Here is a 16,565-nt window from a genome sequence, read left to right on the forward strand (position 1 = left end):
TCTGAGGATTTTCCAGCTGGAAAAAAAATTAAAATACAGGCATAGTAGGGTGATAACTTTTTTGAGGCTTTTACATAATGTGAAAATGTTTGCCTCCTTGTCATTTTAACTGTGGCTTTTAACTGTGTTTCACCCTAGCACTGAGTCTGGATTGAATGTGGGCCACACAAACATTTATGGAAATAAAAGAGGTGAATTGTGCATGCTGGAATGCACAATTCACGTGACGGTGCAGCCACCAGGATATCTTGAGCTTGAAGATGCTCCAGGACACGCATGTGATTGGTCACACTCAACGCAAATGTTCAGTGAGTGGGGTCTTTGATACGATTGGAGAGATGCTATTCCCATAGAGTCCACCAGAGGGCAGAGTCTGTGTGAGAGCGAACAGGCCAAGTTTTCTGGAACTGGAACTCAACATGATCCTGCTGCACATGAAACACATTCAAGAAAACGCTGCTGCCAAAATTGCTGCCAAAGTATCTTGCCAAAATCAACACAACATATTAACCCTCCTGTTATGTTCAAATTTGACTAACATCCCTTATGTTTGGGGTCAATTTGACCCCAGCAGTTTAAACCTCAACAAAATTATTATAATTAAAATTGTTACCAAAATTTTTGTGTCAGGTACTTTAGGTTTCTTTGTTGACTACCTAAATCGTCCTTTAAATAAAACATAACTCCCCCCCCACCCCCACCTATACATCCAGTTTTCCTATTACGCGACTATGGAAAAATATGCAAATCACCATAAAATCTCACTGATTGACCTAAAATTGGAAATAAATATATTTTTGGTGTTTTAATGGTTTTATATTATTTCTAAGAACAGATTTTTGTTATCTATAATATTTGGAAAGAAAAACAATTTCTATTATCAAGGATAGTAACATGTCTTATGTCCAGGGTCAATTTGACCCCAGGAAAAAGAAACACAACTTCTGAGTGAGTAACCCAATGTAGACCTGCAAATGGGTCACATCCAAGTCTTTCCAGCTATCCCCATAAACACACCTCCCCTCCAAGTTTGTCATCACAAGTATATCCCCACCTGATGGTGTTACAAAGAGCTCAAATGCTGATTTTATGTCTTGGACATGGCTGACAGCATATCTGCTGGGGCCTGGAACCATTTTGATGAAATTAGCAGCACTGAGTCTACCCTGTTGTTCATGTGGGGAGAGGGACCATGACACCTCTCCATTTTTGGAAGGTAACGTGTCTGCTGGTGGTTGAGAGACAACAGGAGGGTCAACACTGAGGGTTTCATTCTCATCAGAGGATGCCTCATAACCAGGGTCCTCCTCAACATGATCCTCTGTCTCAGACACATTCTCCTCTGTGTCACTTTCACTGTCAAAGAGCTGTGACAAAACCTCACTGGCAGAAAACCTTTGCTTCGCGTTCATATTCAGCTAAGAGAGAGAGCATAAAGTGAGAGCGCAATAAGAGAAATGATTTAGAAGGCTGCTGTGCAAGCTTCTATATGTTTGCTCCTGCCCCATGTGGTGGGAACTATCAATGTCCTCGTGGGAACCATATTTCCCCACCCTCACAGCGCGGGAAATATCGAAGTTCTTGTAGGCATTATGTTTTCCCCTCCCCAATATCTCCCCCCATATCCCCCATATGAGTGGTTCCCATACTACTTCAGGTATGGTTATGTTAGCTTAGGGCCCTAAAGCAGAGGGACGTTTTTTGAAGACTATCAAATTGCATGTTATAGTGAACTCAATATCATCCAAAAAAAAAACCCAAAAATGTGTGTAAAACGGTGTTTTATACAGCTAAAACAGCCTGGGGTCAAATTGACCCCAAACACCACCGATGCGTACAAAATGCGTACAGGACACTGAAAACATATCATTGTGTGAATTTCATCTTTACCCGGTAGTATCCATTAAATTAGGAAAAGTCATAAAATATGAAGTAAAAAAAATGATGTTAAGCATTTATTTAGAGACGTTAAAAACTGAATGGGGTCAAATTGACCCCAAACATAATAGGAGGGTTAAACATAATGAGTTATGCGAACAATCGCTTAACAAGCAGCTAAGCGATGCGTGTGTACGCTGCAAGGTGCTCCGAAATCGAATCAGATCATCCGCCTGATAGAGCATAAAGTTTCCGTCAGCTATTGTTTTGGAGTTATTGTGCTCACAAGAATGTGGTTAAACACAAGACAGGTGCCACTATGATAAAACGGCATCCCACGCCATGCACCATGCAGCGGTATCTGCCACACATGCACACGACAGCGACAAGTCTGCTCTACATGTCATGTTCAGCAGAGAGATTACTGGCTTTTATGCTAAAAGTGGCATTTAGACTCTAGTAAATATATGCATGATACATTTTGAGAATAGTTTTAGGTCAAGAGACATTACAGAAGATGCTCAAGAGTTGGATTCAATTGACAACATGTCTCAAATATCAGTGAGAGAACCGATCGATGGAGTAGAATAGAATGTTTTTTTGCCCTCAGCAATCTTCATAATGTTAATGTTGCTGCATCAGTATGACAGCTGTTCCTAGTTGTGTGATGTATAACAAGTGTATAGATCCATACACGGGCCGGTGTTGCCTTTGTTGGCTGTTGTTCTCTTTTCTGAGGCTTCAGTCCAGCTGCTTGATAGAATTAACCCTTCTATGAACCCCTGATTAAAAACAACGCCTCAGGGAGTGTTGTTAATCATTTCCTCTGCTAAATCGCTCCCTCAGGTGTTGTTAGGGGTGGAAAGACGACCAAAACGCCAAGCGGCAGCCCTGGCACTTGGGCTGAAATTTAGAGCTGAAAATTTCTGGTGTAAAAAAACTCGACCTAAATCCGTAATCTGCTGCTGGAAACTAATTTTAAAAACAGCAATCTGCATGTTGTGTTTCACAGAGCAAGCAAAGTCTGTTCAAAGCAGATCTGCTACACTATAAACCATATTAATCAACCACAGATGATCTAGCGGCAATCTCAGATCACATAAACATAAATTATTTTCCATATTGGGCAGCCTCAGGGAAAAACACAGCACTAGTCTACCGCCACATTAACATACATCGTCCACCCTGTGCTATATTGCTGTCAGATTTCAACACTTTGGTAAATAATTTATTTGTTTTTATGTTACATGGTCTGTCAATGACGCTTCACTAGACACCGATGAAAAAGTCATGTGCAATATGCCTTTTCATGTGTAAACATTTTAATTTCACATGTGAATTTGCCATTTTCACACGTGACTGGCAATATTCCCATGTGAACTAACATTTACACATGTGAAAAAAAAAATTGTTGATGAGGAATTAGCATTTTCACATGTAATTTTCTTAATTCATGAATCGGCCTATATGAATTTTATTTAAAAATTTCATAATATTTTATTGGTCTTGGGATTAGTTATCTGATTTTTTTTTTTTTTTTTAAGTATTGTATCCTTCTTTTGCCACAACTTGCTCCTTTAAATTAGCTTTCCTAAATGCTGCAAGTTCAAGGTCCCAGGCAGGCGCGAGGGCCAGCGTCTTGATAGCTTTGCGCATGCGTAGTCGGCTCTCACTCTATTTTGCATGATCAACAAGTGGAAAAAAAAAAATGAAAACACATGCATCAATACATATTTCAAACATGTGCTCAGCATAACATAATGCTGTATAAAGAAACAGCACGATTAGGCTATTAATGAGAAATGCGGGAAAAATAGATCCCATTAATATAAAATCAACATAGAAAAAAAAATACATATTATTCCTCTACAGATATCACAGTCAGGGCTGACAGTTTCATTACTTTTTCAAGCATATAACTTTGATATTCTTTATGTATTCTTTACATCCACATACAAAACTGACATTGTGGCTGAGCTTTGAAATTCAGCATTTATGAATTTTAACTTTTACCATATACAATCAACAGGCCATGTCACGTGACCTGCACTCCCGGCTGTGCGTGCCTCCAGCTGCTCAATCACCCTCCGCGGCTGATTGAACGGCGGCGGTCAGCGGTGCGTATTTCTTACTTTAAAACATGTTTTATGCAGTAAAACAGAGCTTTGGTCACTCATTGGACACAGACCCCTGAGCTGCAGGGCCTGACCCAGCCTGAGGGCCAGAATATTACATGACAAGCACGCCAGTAAGCTGTTCAGGACTTTAACAAGAGCTCTTTACCGTGGCCCTTGGAAACCACCGGCAGGAGTCGCGTTGTGGCCCCGCATGAGCCGCGCAGGTTTCATATCAGTCAGGGAAAACTCAAATTCGCATAGATGAGGCATATTCTCACCAAACTAGAGCTAAGTTGGCCAACTTAAGCCACTCTGGGAAATGAGGGGAGCCCATCACGGGGGATGTTGAACTGTTAAATGATGATTTATGCGGAGACCCGCCGCCACAAATCTGTCAGAGATGAGAGGCAAATAATTTTCTAGCATATTCCTGACAGCATCACTGTAGAGATGAAAGCCAGGTTTGACCGTCTGGAGGAGCTTGATGTCCTTGGCTTAGGAGACTGCAAGAAATTTTTTGAAGAAATTTGATTATCGCAAATTGAAGGGCCCGGCCAGTTATGCGAAATCATTTGATGTGATTAGATTCGAGTCTGATTTGGTGGCTCCAAGTGGTGACGCCAGTGCAGCTGCTTAGTTGCTTGACAGACAGTGATCCGCCATAGAGACTGGACTTTTGGCCTTACCTGTCCCCTCTGTCACCGCATCCATGGAGAGCTCCTTTCAGCGTAAAAGCGCATAAAGACAGAAGAGAATGGAGAAAAACATGCTTTTGTCCTTGGCTTTTATTTTCATTGACAAGGAGAAACTTATGAAATTGAGGCAAACAACGACCAAGAAGGACTTTGACAACAAAGACACTGACATTATGTCCTCTGGGACAGGCGCATGGACGTCCTCTACAAATAAAGTAAGTGTCCCCCCCCCCTTTTGAAATATTTATTTTTCACTTTGTTTATGTTGTTCAATGTCTATTGGATCCTGGTGCGCCGTCACCAGACCCTCATGTCCAACCGGTGCGCCGTCACCAAGCTCTCTCTCTCTCTCTCTCTCTCTCTCTCTCTCTCTCTCTCTCTCTTTGCATTGCGTTGTGTACTCTGTGAACACATTGTAAACTAAGCGTGTCCATTGATTGCGTCTGGTTGTGCATCAGCTCCACATCTGACTGACCTTGCAGTAGACGTTAATGCTGATTTGTAGCCTGAGCCTGGAGCTGAGGAGGTTTGCAAATCTGCTGTGATGTTGCCACTTCACCCCCCAAATTGCAAGATGACCCTAAATTCATGTTGCAATGCATCCTGAAACACCCATGATTGCATCTGAGAGGGTGCTCTTTCTTTCAGATACTATAAAAATAATTGCTTCTGTTTTTTATCTGTGCTTCATTGCCACAGAATACTCAAATGTTGACATTGTTCAGTCTTTCAGCGTCAGAGACTCCAATGCAGAATTACACCGGCTTAGGCCTCTACGGTGCAGCTATGACGCCATTTCATCGCAGAAGCAGGGCACAGTGTTAGCTCGGGCAGGCCGCGAAGACAAGCTGAGCTCACAATCCCAGCCTACGCCGGCTGATCTCCGAGCGGCCCACATCAGCTGACGGCTCAGCTGATTCCCTTCTGTGCATTCAATTGGCAAATCTCACACGGGGCGCCTTCTTTAAGCCGCTTCCGCCTGCCCCTGCTGCTTCATCTGCAAGCCGCTTTGCAACCCACCTCCGCCCCGGCTCCTTTCCATGCTGTGTCTGGCTTAATCAGTGGCATTGCCGTTGTCACCGAGGCTTGCTGTGTTCTGTATCCTATGGGGTCTCCGTGCCTTAAACCTTCCATGAGGGCACATGGAAGGGCGGGGAGGTGTGCTCTCCCCACCTAAAGGCTTCCCAAGTATGCTCATGGGACGGGAGGGAGGTACCAGAACGGAGCCGTACCGCCAAATATCATTTCCTGCAGATGGCAATAAAGTTTCTTTGACTAAAGCGGGCCTGACTGAGGTTTAATTTGACCTTTAGCTAATGGGGAGAGGGCATCGAAGACCAGGCCAAGTTGAGAATCTGCTCCAAAAACAGTGTAATGTGAAGTTACAGAGTGAAGCCGAGCTGCTCAGGGGCCTCTTAGTTTTGAGCCACTCCGATTTTCATCAAATGTGCTTTGCATTTACATTACCGTGGTGGTCTGGACTCAATTGAGCTATAACAGGGTTTATCCTTTACTTAAGCTACTACGGGTAAATTTGAACTTTTCACGTTGCATTTGGTTCAGGTTTCTCCACATGCTTTAGCAATGTTGTTGTTCATGGAGCACTAATGAAAAACCTGCAAAGTGTGCGCTTCTTTAAATACAATGCAACATGGCTCCGGAAAACAGCGATCAAGTGCAGCAACAAACTTGATTGTAATGAGTCGCCTCCGGCCGCGTCCATCACGGCTTGACTTTGAACACGGACTGACTCGGACATGCACTCGCGTTTGCCCTCGACCGGACAGGCTTCACTCTCATCGGACACTAGTTCGTTAGCTCTGACATTCATCCATGTGGATGAGGCGGGCCGGTTTGAGGCCAAGCGCTCGTTTTTGGTTGGCTGCATCTCTGCGTGCGCCGATCTGCTCCTTCCACGGGAGGCTGCACAGTGGTAGCCAGTCGCCCGTCGGGTATAAGGATGCCTTGCACACTTGTCATATGTGCTGATGCGTCGTGGCTCCTCCACCGGGCCAGAGGGGAGGATGGCGACTGACCGTGGTGTAGCTCGCTCCACATCCACTCTGCACTCACACACACACACACACACATAGCACACCGAGGCACGCTTGCACACACGCTCAAATGTGTACAGTGAAGCATTCATTGGAGGGTTTGAAGGCAATTTTCAATATTTTCAGACAGGAGCTGCTGATAGCTGATATTGCGCTGCTGTTCAGTAATTCCCTCGCATTTGACCGTTTCCCTGCCAAAGCACATCAAGGATTCAGTGTTTCCAGCAGAGGTTTATTCTCAACAAGGCAGAAAAAACTCTGAGAAAAAAAAATCATTTGGATGCAGTTAGAATAAAACTCGGTGGTGAAGTGGAGGCAAATTATTTTGGTTTGGTTGCCAGCCTTTTAAGGCACGGTGACCCACGTTACCTACTCGATGGTATGACAAACTGCGACAAATTTGGCCTTTAATTGAAGAATCAATTTAAAATGACACATAACTGAACAACTGAATAAATAAACACAATGCACAAAGGAGATATGAGCCTGTTTTTGTATGAAAATGCTCAAAAGAGGGAAATTTGACACTCCAAAAATTGTCATACATCAATACAGGTTCAAGCTCATGAAACTACACTATCCCACTTACTTTTCTGTGTTTAATTACACTCGGTTGGGTGGGGGCAGCATTGACTGTACTAAGCATAGTGGTGTACCATAGAAGAAGAAGAGGATACTCGTAAAAAGTAAAAAGTAACAGCAGCAGCAGCACGGCAGCACGTTTCATGTTGTATCGAAGTTCATCATTCCAGAGTTTTCCACAAGAGAGACAAAGAGAGTTTGCAGAGCTTGGCCGGCAGCCAGCCTCCATATGGCGAGCTGTTCCTCTGAGGTCTCCGTCTCTCTTCGGGGCGAGCTCCTGCGCAAAAAAAAACGAACACCGGCGATGCTGGAAAACCGGTATCATAAAGCTGGTTATCACCTGTTTGTGTCAACGCCGGGGGATTTCAAACTGCGAGAGCAAACAAGCCACATGATGACAACCTTGAGAATCGTGGCATCATGACAACCCCAATACTACTACTAATAATAAACTTTATTTATATAGTCACAATGTGCTGCACAACAGTAAAATAAAAGACAGAATCTAACAACATGACAACAAAAGTAAGAATGAAACAAAGTAAGATAATAAAATAAAAACAGAGCAAAATAATGGACCAGTACAATATATGATAAGATACACGTAGAAGGAATTAATCAAGTAAAAGTGCAATTTATAAAGGTGCGTTTTTGAAACAGTTTATATCCCCAAGGCAGGCATTATCATGTTAGTTTTATGTTTTTAGTTCTTTTATTTGGCTCAGCACAGAAATGATTTGATCCTATAATCACTGCTTGAACAATCAGTTCCACATATTGTCAGTAGTGTCCTCACCCCTAGCCCTACACACACACACACACACACACACACACACACACACTCACACTCACACTCCCTCCCTCCCCCTGAAAGCCTGAGTGAGGATTTCGCCCTTGACTGGAGGCATATTCAATTAAGGTCTGTGAATTAGCGCAGTTAATTGCTGTTGAAGCTGCTTAAAATTTCTTGTTCTCGTGCTTTTGCATAGCAGAATAACAAAGAACGCGCGACTATAAAGTGCATATAGCAGCGTAAAGATATTTGATTTTGCTAAGCTTTGCTCTCTCTTTTGTGCTCCCGCCGCAGCTCATAGAAGAGGACCGTCTTTATCTCGCTGCAGCCCAGCGGGGAGAAATATAGATAATCCCATAAAATAAAATAATTAGAGATTATCCTCTGTTTTATGATCATGTGTGTCCATCGTGATCGTTATTTCTTCAACGAGATGTTAATAATTGCCGTTGTGACTGCAATTAGAAATGCAAACATCAAGAGAGGATGGAGGCTATTGGGTGATGGATTAACACGTGTGTGTGAACGGTTTTGTGATGCGTTTACTGCCCTCAAACTAGCCGGTGATGTCATCCCTTGTGACGAATCCTCCGCAGGAGACAAATTTGTATAAAATTGGCGAGTCATTTCCTTCATAAAAGAAGGTCCTCACGTAATGCACTGCTTTAACAGTATAGTTCAAAGAGGTAATGATTGAAAAAGCTCCTTTTAAGTTAAGTACCATGATATATAATGATTCAAATAACTCCCCTCTTAAGCACCGGCGAATAAAACGATACTAATGAGTCATTCCTTTCAAGTAGCGTGAGATGGCTGCAGCTCACCTATTTCCCTCCATTGTTCGGAGGATGGATGGGTCCATTCGTGTGCGCATTAAAATCCTCACTACAAATATAACTCATCTCTCTGAAACTTAATGTGTGATTGAAATGGCCCTCCATTTGATGATTGCAGTGGATAGACTTATTCAAAGAAAGGGGGAAAAAAAAAAAAGAAGGGACAAAGGGGATAAAAGGCGGAGAGAGCAGGGGCTCCACGTCCAGCGGGGATATGTGTGGTCAGGCATTACCGTAGGTGTGTGTAACCCCGGAGTTCAGCCGAACACGGCGTAATAATATATAAAGACGGATCAGAAGACGTGTCAGAGGACATGCCGTAATCGCCGAGCACTTCTCCCCTGCCTCACATTTTGTTCTCAAAGCAAGTCGGCCTTTTCAAACATTTTCATTCTGATACAGCCCCGACTCGTTTCTACAAAATTTCATCAGATCACAACGTGCAACCGGTGCAGCGTCTGACGCCATCGCTGTGCAGGTCGCATGGAGCTGCATTTTGACAGACTTTTCTTTCCGTCATAAATCTGAAGAAGACAGACGTCATCCGGAAGTGTAAACCAATGGGAGGGGTGAGGTCGGTTCAAAATGTGATGGTTTCATCAGGTTAATTTTTTCTTCATGCCTGCTGTTTCAGTCACCATTAACCACTAAAGACACCATTAACACCATCAGACCTGTCTCTAGTAAGAGTGATGGGATATTGATCTCATGATAACATTTACAGGTGTGTGCGTGTGTGTGTGTGTGTGTGTGTGTGTGTGTGTGTGTGTGATTCATGCCCTTTTACATTTATTCCAGTGAGAACAACTGCATGCTGATTGTAGTGACAAAGTCCTATACGTCACCTGCTACTGGCTGCTCATTGAACTGAGTTGTTTAGACATGTAGTCAGAAAAAAAGTAGACATTTTACCAAAGTATTTACCAATACTTTGAGGCGTTTATTTTTTTTTTTCAACACAACATTAAATCAAACACAGCCATGTACATTTACCATATGTTTTGTTTGTTGGTAACCTCTATGTTTTATCTGCGTGCTGCAGCCTCTGGGTCACACTTGAAAAAGAGACTTTGAAATCTCACTGTGTTCTCACCCACTTAAAGAAAGGTTTAATAATAATAGCTGTATTTTCATATTGCAGCAAAATACATAAGTAGCATAAATACTGGATGGTATCAATGTACAATGTATTATATATATATATATCAGTCAATCGATAGGCTATGGCTTGTAGTATATACATGCATATCACCGTATATCAAAAGTCCATGCAAAATCATCGTTGAAAACAGAACTAAAACCTCATCGTATGACATCAGTGAAACGCAATTTGCATATGAGAACAAGTTAGTGGGAGAGAAAAGGAGAAAGGTGACAGGTGAAATTAAGATATTCATGGATTCAGTTAAATTTACATAAAAATACCACCTTCACTTTGTTTCATTAATGACACACTAAAAAAAAAAATAAATAAATAAATTGCAGGCTTGATTTGTACAAAGTGACTTTGACAACCCCCTGATAAAGTTTAATAGCATCAGCATCAGACGCGGAGAAGAGAAATATCACATTTCTTGTTGGCATGGCAGGCGTGTTAGGCTGGAAATGGCCAAAATTCACACGATTTCAGTCAATAAAGCATGCAAAGTCAGCGTACTCGCAATATTTCAAAGTTAATGAATGGGCTTTCAGTCTTCCTGCTAATGGCCGAGTTATATATCAAGGTACCAAACACTGGTGTATAGTTTTGTTCCATCCTGATTTGAAAATGTAATCCTTAATCTGTTATTCTCCGTCTCTGGACGCATAAACTGGCTTGCTAGTCAGTGTTGTAAAAAAAAAGTGTATTTCTTTCTGAGTGCCTGTTATTGAGTTTTAGAATATCACTGCAAAATATTACCGCTGGAAAGCATGATTATTACATTGGCAGGTTTCACAATAGTGAATAAATGAATGGGCTGGTGTAAAACTGCAATTTGATGCGAAGGTGAAATTTTCATCATGGCCAATTTTTTTTTTTTCTAAGCGCTGTGAATCTGCAGCCTTTGGGTTTGAGATGCGAGGGGGAAAAAAAAAATCTCAATGACAATGTCAAATGAATAAAAGTAAGCTTGCATAATCAAATGTTCTGACAAACTGTACCTCTGCTGAGAGTGTGCTGTTACCAGAGGGATCCTCGGTCAAGGTCTTATGCCTTTGTTGCCTCAAACTGTCAAGGCCCTGAGTGACATGATGGAAAATATCAAGGCTGGGCCGAGGTAGTACACGCTCTTCGCGGCACATTCTGCTGCCGCTGTGCTCTGTTTGCTAAGTAGGCAAATGACAATCTTTGTATCACGCATGCAGACGTCTCACACATTGGCCCCAAGCAAAACTCTCTGCTAATGCCATCTGTGAGTGACTCTCTCGCTCCCCTCTTTGTATGACTAACTTTCAGTCTGTGTGTGTCTGTGTCTGTGTGTGTGTGTGCATGTGCGTGTGTGTCGAGTATTGTGGTCCAACACTCAGCAGGCTGTTTCATTCACAGAACGAGGCGGGGGAATGTGCTGGAGGCGTATGACAAGGAGAGGCTTAGCTACTCCCGAAGTCGGGTGCTGTGGATTTGCAACCACATTCAGCAGCAGTTTACTCGGGAAGTTTCGGGATTCGTGGTCCAACACGTTCTCAGTCCCCTCTCACGTCTGATGCAGACACCAACTGGACTCCTTGGCATCACAGTGAGACATATCAGGCTTCCTCGGTTTCATCACTTGTCAGTCTCGCATGGTTAGGTTTAGCCACTTGGTTATGGAAAGGGTAGGTTTAGGCATAAAAACCACTTGGTTAAGGTCAGGGAAAGGTTAGGTTTAAGTATAAAAACCACTTGGTTAAGGTCAGGGAAATGTTAGGTTTAGGCATAAAAACCACTTGGTTAAGGTCAGGGAAAGGTTAGGTTTAACTATAAAAACACTTCATTAAGGTTAGGCAAAGGTTAGGTTTAAGTATAAGAACCACTTGGTTAAGGTCAGGGAAAGGTTAGGTTTAAGTATAAAAAAAACAAAAAAAAAACAAAACACTTGTTTAAGGTTAGGGAAAGGTTAAGTTTAGGCATAAAAACCACTTCATTAAGGTTAAGGAAAGGTTGGGTTTAAGTATAAAAACCACTTGGTTAAAGTTAGGGAAAGGTTAGGTTTAGGCACCAAAGCCACTTGATTAAAGTTAAGGAAAGTTTAGGTTTAGGCATAAAAACCACTTGGTTAAGGTCAGGGAAAGGTTAGGTTTAAGTATAAAACAAACAAACAATCAAACAAACAAGCAAAAACAAACAAACACTTGTTTAAGGTTAGGTTTAGGCATAAAAAAAACACTTGGTTAAGGTTAGGGGAAGGTTAGGTTTAAGTATAAAAATCACTTGGTTAAGGTTAAGGAAAGCTTAGGCTTAAGTCTAAAAACCATTTGGTTAAGGTTAAGGAAAGGTTAAATTTAAGTATAAAAACCACTTGGTTAAGGTCAGGGAAAGGTTAAATTTAAGTATAAAAACCACTTGGTTAAGGTTAGGGAAAGGTTAGGTTTAAGTATAAGAACCACTTGGTTAAGGTCAGGGAAAGGTTAGGTTTAGGCATAAAAGCCACTTGGTTAAGGTTAGGGAAAGGTTAGGTTTAGGTATAAAAACCACTTGGTTAAGGAAAGGTTAGGTTTAAGTATAAAAACCACTTGGTTAAGGTCAGGGAAAGGTTAGGTTTAAGTATAAAAATCACTTGTTTAAGGTTAGGGAAAGGTTAGGTTTAGGCATAAAAAACACTTGGTTAAGGTTAAGGAAAGGTTAGGTTTAGGTATAAAAACCATTTGGTTAAGGTTAAGGAAAGGTTAGGTTTAAGTATAAAAACCACTTGATTAAGGTTAGGGAAAGGTTAGGTTTAAGTATAAAAATCACTTCATTAAGGTTAAGGAAAGGTCAGGTTTAGGTATAAAAACCACTTTGTTAAGGTTAAGGAAAGGTCAGGTTTAGGTATAAAAACCACTTGGTTAAGGTCAGGGAAAGGTCAGGTTTAGGGAACAAAACGGAAACTGGACACGGTCTCGGTCACACACTAGGAAGGGTAGCTGCTACTTTGGTGGCAGCTAATGGGGATCCAAATAAAGAAATAAAGGAAACAGGAATTGAACTCCGGTCTGACGCTTGAAGGTCCTGTGGCTTACATGCCTGCCATCGACCCGGGCCACCGCCTTTTGTGGACTGTCTCGCTCTGCACCATCCCCCCCTGCATCTCATACTGACACCAAAGCGTGCCTTTGGCTTGTAATGGGTGCCTTTTGCATCGGTATCAGATGCAGAATGGCGTGAACAAGCTGTGGTATTTGATGCCCTGGAAATGAGAATGGCCTGCAAGGTCAGAGTTTATACCGGGCCACAATATAAAACACAGAGGAGCCGTGTCTGAAGAGAAAGGACGCAATTGAGATTCTGTCTTCCGGCCAACAACAGAAAACAGAAGGCGGCTTAATTCATCACATGTTGTTATGGCTTATCGTCGAATTGAATAGTTGTGTGCTGTCCGCATTCCTTGGCATGATTATTTCTGCACAGTTAAGTGCACTTGCTGATTCAGTGTGTTTCCTGCACCTCGCAGGCGAAGGTCAACTGAGCCCCTGATTATTGATAAAAGGGAGTTGCTGAACAGGCTGGCAGGGTAAGCCGGTACATTAGCCTATTTCTGCTGCGATTTATGTTTTTGAGTTGAAAAGTCAATGTTGCAACAGGAGCCTTGTTGCGGTATTATAGGCTCGGGGAAATCTATAGGGGCAATGCAGGAGATATAAAGGGAGGTGGTTCTGGGATGCCAGATTTACTGTGGAGCATTCGGGAGGTGCCATGTGCTTGATTTAATGCAGCACACTGGGTGCACACACTATTAGGGACACTTACTCTCTTCATGATGAGGTGACTCCAGGCAATGGCATAATCCCTCATTGATTTCCCTTAATAAATCTATACCAATCATAAAAGAAGAGATGTAGCAAAAAAAGTGGATTTTTAGGCTTTGAGATAGCTGAGATATAAATAATGCAAAAGCTGCAACTTGACATCATGAAGATGTCCCTAATATTTTGTACACAGAGTAAATACACACACCGCCAAGCAATAAGCCAAGTTCAATACTGATTGTATCAGGTCCTGTCTTGTTTATTGGTAATTTGACTTCATGTCTAGTTTTGCTCGTATGGATTCATATTTCTTGTAATTAATTCATATTTCCTCTAATCTTTTACCAGTTCCTACCCTCTACACTTTTCTCCTTTTTGTTTTCAGTCTTTTTTTTGTGATATGCGAGCTTGTGCTACATGAAAGCCTCATCCAGTCACAGTCCAAATTTCTCATCCAGCCCTGCATGAGGCTGTTGCTTACAGGTCAGTCCACTCTATCATTTTCCTTTTTTTTTTTTTTTTTTTTTTTTTTTTTTGCTGTTGGATGGCAGAGGCAGAGTGGCTTCCAGAGAAGGAGCACAGATGTTTAACATGTCACACCAAAAGCCTTTCAGGGCTTGTCTTTGGGTCTGTGTGTGTCTGTGTGTCTAAGTCTGCAAATTTGTATGTGTGTGTGCCTGCACCTCGAGGAAGCAGCAGTGAAAAACCTGGCAGGGGTGTGGAAGCTTGAATGTCACTCCACAAGTGTCTATTATATATTTTGTGTTTTTCACCCAGGACTGCATTAGAAATATGTTTATAATAGCTCCTTAATGATTAACTCGCTTTATTTACTTAAATATTAATGTGTTACCCTGTGGGTATATATTTGCATGCAGTATATGCCGAGATTTTAAAATGTAACCTTTTTTTCCGCCCATAACAATTAAGGTCAAATCACATCAAACTCCCTGCATTGCAGCTAATGCTTCTGTGGGCTGAAGTACCTGACTAAGACTTTAATTTGTCAAAAGGTCCTGAAAGCAATATGCCAGGTAGTAAGACATAATTTCGAATTTTGTGAATTCACAAAACATTTGGGACACATATATATGAGGTGAAACCAGGGTAAAAGCCATTACCCCTTATTGATTCCCCCTGTAACTGTAAATCTATAACAAGCACAACGGAGGAGATGTAGATAAAGAGGAGCAGACAAGCTCTTTTTTTCTTTTTTTTTTTTTCTGGCTGGTTACACTTGCTGTCTCAGTGCAAATTCTTATCAGCTGATTGTGCCAGCGTGCAGCTCGTCACAGTGCTGGATGCACAAAATTGGGTTTTCCTCACCTCCGAATCAGACCTTCAAAAACAGATTTGGAAGTGGCCTCAATCCAACCCACGATGAGCGCATGTGAGCGATGTAAAGAAATGCAGAGGAACAGTTTGGGTAAATAAATCCATGACAGACGTGCGATAGGACCTCTGGGCCGAGCAGGGATGTGTGACAATGTGTAGAAAAGGAGCGAATCCACAGTTTATGATGTGATCTAAAAATTTGCAGGTTAGCCATTACCGTACATGGTTTCAGATAAGCTGACTCATAGGAAACTATACGACAATACAGTATGGCAGCATCCCCAAGCCCCAAAACACACAAAGCCTGTTGTGTCTCTGTTTGAGAGTCCTGGCTCCGCTTGTTGTTTGCAGGCAGTGCCAGCATTTGTCTCTGCTCTTATGATGACAGATAAAGCACTCTGATGCTCGCTCAGATGGATGCAAACACACACACACGCATGCCCACACGCACACGCGCGCACACACACACAATGCTTGCACACAGATATATCTGTTAGCTCTCATATCCTCATGCTCCATCACCCCGACGCGTGATCTCTCAGATGATACATGTGGGTTTGCGTACGTGTGTGTTTGTTTGCCTGTTTCCCAAAGGAAAAGTAAGCCACTAGAATTGGAACGAGAGTTATGCACTCATTAATGTTAATTTGGATGCATATTGGAGACAATATTTGTCATTCAGACATTTGGGGAGGACCCAACCAGTTTGGGTTCCCTTAACAGCTTGCACAATCCCAATTGAGCGTAGTTAAAACCGTCCCTCAGGGAATTTGCGGCTCTCCAATCCGAGTTTAAATCGTAAAATCAACAACTCCTCCACAACACTGCAACAACTTGCAAATTTAATGACCAGCGCCGACCAAATACTGCACTGTCACTGCATTGAAGCATCGTGTCCTTTTAAAAAAAGAAGTGAGCCGGCCACAATATTCAAGAGTAATCGCTAAAGTGCCAGAGCAGCTGGAGAGAGACTCTTATGAAACTATTGAAGTTTCTCAGTTTGTCCTTTGACACCTTTTTGTTCCATTCTTTTATTTGTGAGCTTCAAAAAAAAAAAAAAAAAAAAAAAAAAGTCTTTCATCGTGTTAGTCACAGAACATTGGAAAAGTTAAAATAACAAAAGGCTCTACACAGGTTCAGGAGGGGTCTTTGAGAAGAGGCGAGAACAATTAATGAATTCTGCAGAGCAACTGTGTGCCAGGGTCAATCAGGTGTAGAGGGTGAGACCCTCACAGCGAGTCATGAAACGAATACGAGGGACACATAATCCAAAATCAAAATAACAGGGCTCAATGCAGCAAAGTAAAACATTATCAGAAATCAAAACATAGACCGAAATCAAACACCTGTGAAGCAAAACTAAACAGCAA

The 16,565-nt window shown here is 42.1% G+C and overlaps 1 protein-coding gene across 1 annotated transcript in view; it reads left to right on the top strand.

The window, feature by feature from the left end:
• The first annotated feature begins 4,035 nt into the window (after positions 1-4,035).
• The window catches only part of spry2 (sprouty RTK signaling antagonist 2), a 535,263-nt gene continuing 522,733 nt past the window's right edge, over positions 4,036-16,565 (top strand). The window contains exon 1 of the mRNA XM_030070598.1: positions 4,036-4,905. Within this exon, the coding sequence (XP_029926458.1) occupies positions 4,750-4,905 (156 nt within the window). The 5' untranslated portion in view covers positions 4,036-4,749. The remainder of the gene's footprint in view (positions 4,906-16,565) is intronic.

Source organism: Myripristis murdjan, chromosome 2 (genome assembly GCF_902150065.1).
Source record: "Myripristis murdjan chromosome 2, fMyrMur1.1, whole genome shotgun sequence".
In the NCBI taxonomy this organism is placed as follows: domain Eukaryota; kingdom Metazoa; phylum Chordata; class Actinopteri; order Holocentriformes; family Holocentridae; genus Myripristis; species Myripristis murdjan.